Source organism: Plectropomus leopardus, chromosome 8 (assembly GCF_008729295.1).
Source record: "Plectropomus leopardus isolate mb chromosome 8, YSFRI_Pleo_2.0, whole genome shotgun sequence".
Classification (NCBI taxonomy): Eukaryota; Metazoa; Chordata; class Actinopteri; order Perciformes; family Serranidae; genus Plectropomus; species Plectropomus leopardus.
Genome location: NC_056470.1, coordinates 26,051,283 through 26,063,694, shown reverse-complemented (window position 1 = coordinate 26,063,694; position 12,412 = coordinate 26,051,283). Strand labels below are relative to the sequence as shown.

The following is a 12,412-nucleotide window of genomic DNA, read 5'->3' as shown; positions in this document are numbered from 1 at the left end:
AGACTGCCTTCCCTGGTGTTGGGAAGTATAATAATTAATTAATTAATTTTATCTATGATCATAAAAATAACATGCCGATAATCGTCAAAATGCCAAATATCGGCCTGATAATCAGCCAGGCCGATAATCTGTCGACTCCTAATCTCAATCTTGGATATCTCCAACACTCTGCAACTAACACCACAACAATCGAGACCGGTAAATTACAGTATAGGTAAGTATTTTTGATTTGGGGTGAACTGTGTCTTTGAGACCCTTTTCTTGGAGACTGAAGGAATTGTACAACAATGTAAATTGTCAACAAAGCACTATATAATCAGGCAGCGCTTGTGTGGAGAAATATGACATTAATTTAAGCTGTGATTGTGTTGCAATATTAATGAACTGTTTTTGTGCTCAGCTTCTGATGGAAAATGCCACTGTGATGTAAATATCTAATATATTGTGCATATTTATTGTTAAAATATTGAAATATATTTTGCTTCATCAGTATGTTGTTTAATCAGGGAATTTTATGCCCCCCGTGTAATAACTGTATAAATATTCTCAAAGCTGCTTCATTAATTATTATAAGTCAACAAGAGGTGATTCAGTTGCATTTGTGCCTGTGGCACCTGAAGGACTCTTTCATTGTAGTTTATGTCAGTTCATTAAGGCTCATGGGACAGTTTATTTACTGCTGTTACCTTGCAAAAATGTGGTTACTATTTTCTCTTTTTTTGAGGAATGTGAATTCTTTCATTAGTCGGGATGGGAATTAATATGATTTTATTGATACCAATGTCATTATCGATTCTTCTTATTCGTCCTATTCTTTATTGCTTTTGTTACTGATTCCTGTGGTTATGTGTGTGATAACAAGTAGGTCTACAGAAGTTTTCATTTGTTCATTCAAACTTTTATTTAAGACTTACGAAATCAATTAAGGGAGACCCTCTTTTTCAATGATGCCGAGCATAAACAAGGACATTAAAAACAATAAACAAGCAAAGAAATAACTGAAAAAAATAAATAAAATCAAACAAAACAACATACAGTAATAGCAATGTTAATAGCTAAATACTAAAAAAATACAGGATAACAAAAATGTTATGGTGAAGAAGTATAATTAAAACATTTGCAATCAATTAAAGCATCAATGCAGCGGTTTAATTATCTCTGAAACTGAACAAGGTGAAATGAGAAGTTTTCTCCTCTTGGTCAAAAAAAAATCTGTTAAGCTGGCCTGAGAGGTGCTAATGTTGTTAAGTGACGTGCTGCTCAGTTAGGAAGATGTGGCGCTCGTGTGCAGGGTCAGATAAATGACATTCCTGCAATTTAAGATCATGTTTATATGAGAGATGTTTCAACATACTGGTGTTTCCACCCTTACTTGAAATTATAATTTTCCATAAATTACAGCAGCACTATGTTGTCATCTTTCTTTATGAAATGAAGCCACACTTTGGATGGTTTTTGTCTTGACTCCATGTTGTTTTCAGCAGCATAGATGCAGGAGTTTGACGTTACGGTTTTGCAATGTGTGTCATATAAATATGCCGACACTAATGAAATGAATTAGTGAACTCGGAGACTTACAATTCTGATGGATCGGACAATTTAAGAAAGGTTCTCAGTGGGAACAGATTATCAGTTCTCATCCCTTGTTCTTTGTGTATCACAGAAACATTTGCATGACTCAGACCCTGGAAACAGTGCACATTTAGGTAACTCTTAAACAAAATATGTAATTCAATGTATGCAAATTACTGTTATGTGCTTGAAGTGATACTTTTTGGCATAATGAAATTATAGCTTTTGCTTGTTAGTATGATGTGAACTGAAAAAGTCAGACGCAACTAAGTCATCTTTGCTGACTAAATCATGTGATAAAAATGTAATATACAGTATAATCATCTCAAATTAATGCATTTTATTCATGGTCTGTTTTATTTCATTTAACTCATCGAAAGGCAGTGAAATGATTCCTCGACGTGACGCAAGTCTGTCACTGTAAATATGTATCATAATAAAGGAGAAATGTAAAAGCAGTTTCAGTGAAGTTATTTTATTAAACAAAACACAGTATGGACATGAGACTGAAAAAGACTCTGTGCTGATCGCAGCTTTGTAACTGTGAGTAATACCAGAATACAGCGTAAAAAACAAAAACAAAGAAAAAAAACTTGGTGGTTAATGTTCCTCTCAGAAACAACCACACATCCGTTTCACATCAGTCAGTCTGAGAGGTAATACATGAGGTACACACAAAACAGCATCTGTGATGTGATTGCCTGAGGATGAATGACATACACAAAGTATGAACTTGCATTGTTAAGAGTCATTATTATGCACCATGTGGACCACAGAGAAAATAACCATCACCTGTAATTAAGCTGTAAATGATCTCCATAGATATTGCTTTCTTTGCTGTACTGTTGTGATAAATGTTGCCTCGGTAGCATCACCGCTTCCTCATCAGTTCATCCTGCTTCACTTCAGGCCTTCAGGCTCCTGTAGACCAGAGTGTGTGAGCAGCTCCCCGTCCCAAAGTCCAAACGCTGGGCAGAGGGGAGTCTTGAACGGGGCCTTGATGGTGTGAATTATTTTGGCTTTTTCGATGTCTACCAGCCCCAGAAGACCTGCGTCGTAGTCAAGAAGGATGCCTATGCGGTCTGGCCTGCCCACCAGCGTCACAGGAACTACCTTATTGCCGGTCATGGCGAACCACTTGCGCTGAGCGTAGCCGAACACCCAGGAGGAGCTGTTGGTGCCAACACAGTCCTCTCTGGACATCAGGGCCTCGGCCACACCCAGGCGAAACTCTTGAGACTTTTTCACCGTCACCTCCCAGTAGTGTCGACCGCTGCTGATCCTCTCATCGCCAAACACCACGGCCCAGTCTCGGAAACGCTCTGGGTTGTCTTGCACGTGGCTGGGGTCCAGACCCAGCATGCGGTAGATGACGGCAGTGTTTTTCTTGAAGAGGTCCAGACTGCTGTGGGCTGTTCGCTCATCGAGCCTGAACTGCAGATCTGCAGAAAGAAAGAAGAAAAAAAAAATTTGATGCCTCATTGGTGTCTCCATTAGTTTCCAAATCTGCCTCTACGCTGGAACTTAGTATGTGTCTATTAAACCGATAAAAATATCACTTTATGAGCTGTAGGTTCTTCCATACTGGTCAGAAAAGTGACCTTTTTTTCACAGCAGACTTGTAAAACACTGTTGTAATCAATAACTTAACGTCTGCATTGTATTGATGGCAAAGAGTCGTTATTACTGTTTTAACACTTTTTCCTGAAAGACACTGTTTAACAAAGATATAGTTTGTGTTCTTGGATGTTATTTCAGTAAAACTTCACTGTCTTTGTTGCTAGTTCCTCCATTATCACTTTACTGTAGTCTGTGACCCAAAAGATCCAGTGACCTGATTAGAAATGTCAGCTCTATTGACACTGCAAATATTACATTCCAGGTCACGCTGATAGCTGTAGTTAGTGAGTATTTTTCAACAAATCATTGTGGGTCATTTGCTTGTTTGCTATCTTATGAGCAAAATGTTAATTATCAACTCAATAATATATAATTTAGACATCAATGGCCCCACCTCAACTATACCACACCCCATACTACATACCACACATACCCCATATTGCTAACTATTTATTTATATTCATTTTTCATCTCTCCCTTATCACCTTCTTAATGCTTATTTATCAATTTATTATTATTGTTGTTATTAGTTGTCATATTTTTTCTTTCTTCCATATTTCAAATAGAACAGATTTTCCCTTCAACTATCAAAAATTATATTAATTTAGGTGACAGTAACTGCAATACATAAACATCGAAGCCATGAAGCATGTTATATATATGTTTATATATATATATATATATATATATATATATATTATATATATATATATATATATATATTTGCAGATATTACAAAGGGACAAACTGCTGCAAATACAGTCTGTGCAAAGTTTGTTAGGGCACAGTAGGAAATTCAATAATCCTCTTTCAGACGAGCTGCTAAAACGTGTTTCAAATAAAAGTCTTGCTAACCAAAACACCCACTGAGCCACCAGTGTGTAAAAATATGTATTAGCTGAAGGCCACTAATCATTTCGGGTAAAGCCCCACCTGCTGGCAGCATGTGAGTCACTATTAATATAACTGGAATAATGCATGACATAAAAAAAATAATAACAAATTGCGATTGCTGTTGCTATCTCAATTTAAGATCAGTGGCTGAATATAATAGCCATAAAACGGTGTTAATTATTTTTGACATAAATGGCTCATGACACCAAGTGCAGCGTGGGAAAACAACAGTGCGCATGCTCACAGCTGATTGGTTCCGCTGTCGTTATTTGCTCGTAGTTTACAGACGTCAGACGTGGACTAATCTTTACACCATACATTTGACAGTTTTTTCAAGAGAAAAGGTGAGATTAGACACCTCGGTGACCACCAGCTGCGGGATTTTGCTGCAAAGAAAACTATTGGTAAAAAATAATCACATTTAAGCGGAGTAGTTCTCCGGGAACAATATGGCTAACGGTTAGCTTGTTAAAATATAGGCTTTTGTTGCTTCCTTTGTTTATTTTTTTCGGAGGAAGTGGTACCTGATCAAATTACAAACGTCCAGGACCTAAGTATTTCTGAAAGAATTACCAAACATGAAAGCAATAGGACAACGCGGTAAAATTGGACTTCCTCGACGGAGCAAACAATGCTAGCTAACTAGCTGAAAACGAGCAGTAACTGAAACAGCAAGTTGACAACAGGACAGGTAAGTGCCCACAGCGATTACCTTATCACCTGTATTAAATGTGGGATACCGCAGTAGTAGATTGCGTAACTTTATGTTTTTAGTGTCTGCCTAAAGTTGCCCATTCATGTTTTCCCATTTAAATCGCCACTGTAACTACATTAAATCAAGTTTTACCGAAAACACAACACATTTCTTACTAAATAGGAAGCTAAAGGGCTGTACACAGAGATACGATGCGGGTTTCCACCCGAGGAAACTCGGTTAATGGTCGTTCAACTTCCTTATCTAACGTTTGTTTATTTATTTTGCGAGGACGATTTTTTAATGGTCATTTTATTACTGTAGCCCAGTTAAGAGCGTGTTGTTGTTGTTGCAGAGGGGACAGGTTATAACAGAAAAGTCCAGAACAATAACAAACAGTCATAATCTGTCAGATGGGACACTGACCTCTGACTTGCAGCTCAGAAGCTAACAACTCTTTTGATTTTTAACTTTTACAAAATATTCACTCACTGTTCCCCGTCGAGGTGGAAATGTGGCGTGTCCTCGCTGGCAGGCTGACAGCTCGCCTGTGTGTGACTGACAGGGAGGAGGTGACAGTCCGTCCTGCCAGACGACAGGCTGCTCTAACGGCCATCGCCATGTTTTTCTCTGCTGCTCACGTGTGTTTTTTTCTGGTTGTCAAAATGTGGCAGCAGCCAGCTCTGCAGCCCCCTGCAGGCCCGGAGTGAAACACCCAGAGCCGTAAGACCGATGAAACAGCACCAAGGACAGCAGACAGCCTGTCAAAAGTGTGAGGGCTGCTGTCATTTATTGTAAGTGCAGAAATGCTGCACATGTTTTACTCTGCTTTTATTGAAAGTGCTCTGCATTAGTTTGGAAATGCACAGGAAAAGACTGTTAGGAAAACAGTAAGAGCAGCTAGTAAACTGTAGAGGATTTAATTGCCAAATACTGAATGCATAAACAGAGGCAGTTATTAAAAAGGCAGACAAGGGTGATGAGAGGCATCCACTGGCCTCCTCATTTAACCTGCTCCCATCTGGAGGACGTTATTGCCCCCCTCTTTTTTACAAAAAAAAAAAAAACAGATCTAAACTGTCTTTTATCCTGCAAGCCATTAGATTTTTTAAACAGGCACAAATAATAAGCAGTATGTCCAACTGGACTGGTAAAACGTCCTCCTCTGTCCTGTCTCATCAAATTCCTATATCAGGTGAAATTTAAGTGTGTGGTACATTGACTGATGTGTTCACTTTGTTATGTTGATATATGGAAATGTCAAGTGATTGTTTGTGCAAACCAATTTCCCCACAGGCACCAATGAATTATCTATCTATCACTAACCTCCACTGACCCACAGCCATACATTGTTCACACAACTTAATTTAAAATTCTAGTGGAGATGCCAAAGTTCCCAAAGATAACTCACGTCAACTCAACTCAACTCATCGATTTCTGTTTAACACAAAAAGAAAAGCAAGGCTTGTTGCTGCAGTAAAAGTCACCTAAAAGCTTCAGCTTATTCGCCTTATACTGTTTATGCACCATAAAAGACAAGTGCTCATCAATAAAAGTAGATGTAAATTAAAAGTAGATACCAGCTCAGTTTGCTAACCACATCTGGTAGCCAACGGTCTCTAATAAAAGTTAAATTTTGGTTATTTATTTAGCCATTTAATGGAACTAAAAGTACTCAAACTCAGACATAGTGAGTGTAAAAACTCTGGAATACTTTTGTCTAATATTAGACAGAATTGTCAACTTGTTGACTCGGTGGAGCGGGCAGATATAAAGGTCTGGACCCCAGGTAAAAATGGTCACTATGTATCAGGTTTACTGTGGAGTGCTAAAAAAGCCTCACACCTGCTTGCAGCTGCAAACCCTAAATCACGTAGAGTTCATGTTAGAAATTTGGCTGTAAACAAAAGGCAGTGGTGATCCATACAAAGTTTCAGTTTCAAATGAGGGGATTGTAAGTTAAGGCAGCTGTTGAACACTTAAACTAAAATCTCATTTTTGGTTTTCATAACAAAAAGTATTATTTGGTTCTTGCAATAATATTACAACAGTTTGTCACTCTACAGCGGGGGTGGAGGAAAGATTCAAATCATTTAAGTAAAAATACGGAACTTGATTAAATGACTTGGTTACAGTCACATATCTAAAACCAGACAGCTCGGGGAAATGTTTGCTCGTGCTTCATAAATATATCAAAGTTAATACACATCTCTGTATTAGTTATAGTTGCTTCTGCTGGATTTGAGATACGTTCTGCTCCTGGGCACAGTGGCAAATGTTGGACTTTTAATTTCACAGATAAGAATCTTTTTTTTCATGCTGGTGTATTTAAGATGGATGATGCATCTTTCATTGCATGCAATAAATATTTGGTTATATTAACAAAGCTTGATTCAGCCTTGTTGCTCAGCCAGCTCCATTTTTCACGCCAGTATCCAGCTGGGGACTAAATGTCATTGTTTATTCATGGTCCAATCTTAACATAGCGCATATAATTATTTTCCTTTGTGGTGCCTGATGATGACTTTGTTTTGGAGAGGAGCTGTTAATACACACTCACCTCTTCACACTCCTGATAGATGTGTAGTGTTTGCATTCAAAGCCTGTGCAATGAAGTCAGACCCTTCCCATTCAAATCTCTCTCTATTTTTCCAATTCAAATCCCAATATATTTAATTTAGATGTAAGTAACGAAAGACAAGCCATGGCTGTCATGTACACTAATATGTACACAAATATTAGTATGACTTTTTTTAGCAAAGTGAAAAATTCTCTGCTTCTACCTTCTTAAATGTGAATATTTCCTGCTTTTTTAGTATACAATACTAATTGGATATTTTTTTAGTTCTGGCCTTTTGCTTGCACAGTACAAGTTTAAATATTTTAATTTGTTTTAATATTATAATTTAATTTTATTTTAATTTTGGCCTCTGGGCTTTCACTGATATAACTTTTATAGACACTTAATGGACCACATTTTCTATATTTTATTGAGACATTTTAGAGATCAAGCAATTAATTGATGAATGCAGAATAAAGTTAAATTAATTGATGATTTTAATATTAAAATCTGTGGCAGGCTTAGTGTACATAAAAAGATGAGATAATAATAATGAGAGCTATCAAAGAAAACAGATAAAATGAAAATATTGTCAAGGAGGCAGACTTTGAAGGAGCTCAGTACAGTTTCATGTGTTGCTTTTTATCTGAAGCTTCGACATGCTCTGACTTAAATTTATGGCAATATTTTTTTCTCCATAGAAACTATGGTATCGTGTTTTGGTCTGACGGTGTTCTTGGTATTTGAGTTTTATTTTATGTCTGCAGGGTGCAGGAAGTGTTGCTCTGTCTCTAGTACCTCTTATTGTTGGCATATGTTGACACAGTCTGTCAACTCTGAGTTGCCAGATTTTTCTGGGTTTGCTAGACTCAGTGGCCAAGTTAGTGGTCTCTCAGTCTGTGTGTAGTTAAAGGGGCACTCCACCAGTTTTATACAAGAAGTTCAGGTTACTCATTATGAGAAGTACTACTCAGCTTCAGCTAATGCTGAATAAGACATTGTTTTGCATTATGGACACGCTTTGCCTAATATCAGACATAATTGTCCACTTGTTACACTTTGTTTCAATCTTCAGTCTGACAGTATCTCCACTGTAGTTGATTACTGTCCAATGTATCTATCTGAATCTAATGTCTAAGTCCACACTGATGTATAGCCATTCAAACCGACATGTTTTGCTAGAGTTTTAAGAGTGGCACATTTGGAATTTAAAAAAACAACAACTATAATGTCAGGCGATAAAGGAGTGTCTGTCTTGTCTATAGCAGTCACCATTGTTGTTATCGCTCCTAATTTTTTCCTGGCGTGCTGCTTGTCGACACTTGACAACAGTTTGACAGCAACATTAGTCCTGTCCATGGCACTGATTGGCTAGTTGTTCATCTCATAGACTTTGTATAAAGATGGACGACATGACAGCTCCCCAAAAGTGAAGCCAAAGCATCTTGATTGCCCCCTGACTGCAGTATAGCTCATTAACCCCATCCATGTTAGCAGATAGGACCTGAGCCAAACTAAAAACTCAAAGTACACATTAAGTACATTTTTCCAAAGATGTATTTTGGCATATTTGGTAGTTCTTTTCACCCTGATGTGTGTTTAAATGTTTCATTGGCTGATACATTTGGCTTAATTAGTTATTTGATGCTTTCAAAAGGGAGTTTGATGTCATGACTGACAGCTATTTGGGCTTATTGGTGTGCTTGCTATCAGTGGTGCTGCTCGCCACCACTGTGGAGATCTCTTCTGCGCGTACTCTGGCTCCAAATAACGTCTCTAGAGCACGATGGCAGCGGGATATTTTGGCTTCATTTTGCACAGTGGGGGTTAGAGGATATGTATCGTCAGATCAGTGAACTTGATGAAGTGGGCGGATTCCAAGGTCTGGACCATGGATGTATTAAGAAAACCTGGACACAGCATCGAGGCGGGGAAATAGCAAACAGAGATGGGAGGAGTAGGCTATTTGGCTACTACATGCTCGTGAAGACTTCTATCAAACACAAATCAGCTGAATGGAAATGCCACTATAAAGTTGCTGTAGCACGTTTCACAACACAAACACAACATAAAGGTAAAAACTGACAAACTGGTAATTACAGATTTTGAATCCTGACTTGAATTTCCAATCCATTGCACTTTCCAAGTCGGAGGTAGTTTTTTCCCAAGTTCCAAGTACAATGGATTGCAGCATAAAAATCAGGATATCTTGGCCTTGGCAGCCTCAATGATGGCTTTTCTGTCTTCAGCACATCTCTTTTAAGAAACCAAACTTTATGGAAAAATTGCTGTTGCACCCCTTTAATGTTTTGCTCAATTTTCTTCCTTTTGGTATTGTATGTTTAGATCCGACCTTTGAGTTTATACGCAGTTGTATTTTTCTGTATTTTTGGCTATAATTTTGATTGTCTCTCTTTCCATCTTTCCCTGTTATGAGAAATGATTGCAACAAGGAGCTGTCCAGTCACCACATTAGGAAAAAGTAGTACCACATGCTACGCGTAGGGACTCTCTCTCCCTCTCCCTCTCTGCGTGTTTTTACTCGGGCTGCGGTTTTGTGTAGTGAAGATGTGAAACTACAGTAACTCACAGGTGAACAGCAGCGCCTCAGTCCACCCTCCTCTCCCGTCCACTGCCGCTGCTACCAGGCAGACACACACGCGAGAGGAGGAAAAGCTCACGACTCACCACCGACCAGAATAACCAAGCGTCTGACTCCCAAACACGTTTTCTGATTCCCGAGTGAAGAAAATCTCCAGACTTGACCTGAAGATCTGCGGATTGAAAAGGACATGCGTAAAGCGCTGCCACAGAGGAACTCTTAGTAAACGAGCTGAAGTGTCAGAAGGATTTCTGTGTGTTTTCGGGCTCCGGGTCTCCTCTGGTTGGCGTGCAGGAATGATGCTTGCTTCACTGGACTCGAGCGGCGGATTCGCAGGGTGATGAAACACTTTGTCAATTCATTTTCTTCCTGCAACCCGGAGAGAAACCTGCAAAACATCACAGTCGTGCAGTGGTGATGGACCTTCGTCTTGACATCTGGGTGATGCACGCTTCTCAGTCACCCTGCTTTTGCACGCCTGCTTTTGTGAAATGCATCACTTGTGCACACAATCCCTGTTTGTCTGACTTTTTCAAAGAGCGGCGGATGCCCGAAATGTTTCTCCGTCTGTCTGCATGAGGGATGGCGACCAAACCGCGCCAAGTCCAAGAGTGGTTATCTACACGTTTGCACCTGTTCGGATGGATAATGACAGTTTATGCCACAGGTGAATGAATATCGTCTCAGTTTCTCTTCGCAACGAGTGTTTTGAAGCTGTTTTCTGACTCTGGCATTCAGATCGAGCTTGTTGCACAATGGATCTCAAAGTAGAAACCGAAGAAATGGACACAAATCAACCCCCGCCCATAGAAGTTTTTGCGCACAGCTCGACTCTGCACGGAATCTCGCATATTTTCACGTACGAGCGGTTCTGCATCAAACGCTGCCTGTGGGTCGTGTTTTTCTTGGGCTCTCTGACCTTCTTGCTGTACGTGTGCGTGGACAGGATCCACTTCTACCTCGAGTACCCGCACGTAACCAAACTGGATGAGGTCACGACCCCGATCATGACGTTCCCCGCGGTCACTTTCTGCAACCTGAACGCGTTCCGCTTCAGCAGGGTGACGCGCAATGATCTGTACCACGCAGGGGAGCTGCTGGCCCTGCTCAACCAGAGGTACCCAGTATAACCAGTTTAAAAAAGTGCAAAATTAGCCCCATAATTAAATTATGTTTCTACTGCATGTAGCTTTAATACTTTTTTATTCTTTATCATCTATATTTTATAATCCCTTTGAATATTAAATCATTTCCACACAGAAACTCTTTCCCCTGTCATTTTAAACACATCAGTTACTTTCATATTGCAGATGTCAGAGGTAGAATGTAACTCTAATTAGTCAACGGCTGTAGGCCTACTTTAGTGCAAACTTGAAGTACTACATGTACTGTACTTGAGTATTTAAATTTTGTGCCACTTATAGTTCACAACAGTTTTGACGGAAATATTGTGCATTTAACCCCACCATCAGATTGATTTGATATTTATAGTATAGTTACTAAATATTTTGCATATTGACATTTAGACACACTACTATGTTTTAAGTAAAATTGTTAAAGTAAACTCTACTTGAGACAGCTACAACTATAAAATGCTGCTTACACATTACTGCATCGGTAATGTCAATTCTATAACACTCACAGGGGCCAATTTTCTGCATTTTGATCATTTAATTTGGCTGTTAACACTTAAATACTCTTGAGTAATATGTTCAATGCGGGACATTTAATTACAATGTGTTATTATCATAGTGTTGTATTTCTACTCAAGTAAATGATCTGAGTACTTCATCCATTACTGGCAATTGTGTCTAACTCATCCAACAAGCTCTAATAGTTTCTACCTTGTTGAGTCATTCTGTGCTTGGAGAGCAGGCTTGTCAGGCTTGAATTAACTGCAGCATTATAATCAGAGAACGGCAGTCGTCTTGTCAGTGCAGATAAGAGCTCTGGATACTGGGGCTGGCAACAGTGGGTACTGTATGCTCAGGAGGAAAAGATGCAGAAAAGACTGCTTTGATTTCAAGTGAAATGGCTGATGCTTTTGGTGTCTGTCAGTGAAGAATTGAAACGTTAATGTTTCTGTAACAGGCCTGCAGAAAACTCCACTGCTGCTTGTTAAACACTTTGTTTCTGCGCTTTTAAAAATTTTACTTTTCTGGATAGTAAGATTAGTTCATGCACAGGGCGGTCTAAGAGGCAGAGGAGAAGGAGACTGCGACTGTTGCTGGTGTTGGAAGTTGTTTGATAAACACATTGCTCTCCCTGTGGTGTTGTAATATTGATCCAAAGGACAGAACCAGCGATAATGAAACACATCAGCAAGATGGTGTCATTTGCCACGAGGCATGGGATGATATGAAAATTTCATTTCATGTTCATCCTGGCCAAAAGTGTGCTATTATCCCAGTCATCATCACACAATGCTTAAAATGCTTAGTCAATTCTTAATCTTGATCTTTTTTCATTG

General features: G+C 39.1%; 2 protein-coding genes across 2 annotated transcripts in view; one reads left to right on the top strand and one right to left on the bottom strand.

Annotated features, from left to right (window-relative positions):
* Positions 1 to 2,031: 2,031 nt before the first annotated feature.
* spryd4 (SPRY domain containing 4) lies at positions 2,032 to 5,407 on the bottom strand. Its single transcript, XM_042491632.1, has 2 exons — positions 5,273 to 5,407; positions 2,032 to 3,014 (listed from the first exon to the last, which is right to left on the bottom strand). The coding sequence occupies exons 1-2, from the start codon at positions 5,400 to 5,402 to the stop codon at positions 2,473 to 2,475; spliced, it is 672 nt and encodes a 223-aa protein (XP_042347566.1). The 5' UTR covers positions 5,403 to 5,407; the 3' UTR covers positions 2,032 to 2,472.
* Positions 5,408 to 10,359: 4,952 nt separating this feature from the next.
* LOC121946844 (acid-sensing ion channel 1-like) overlaps positions 10,360 to 12,412 on the top strand; it is a 59,677-nt gene continuing 57,624 nt past the window's right edge. The window contains exon 1 of the mRNA XM_042491631.1: positions 10,360 to 11,059. Within this exon, the coding sequence (XP_042347565.1) occupies positions 10,698 to 11,059 (362 nt within the window). The 5' untranslated portion in view covers positions 10,360 to 10,697. The remainder of the gene's footprint in view (positions 11,060 to 12,412) is intronic.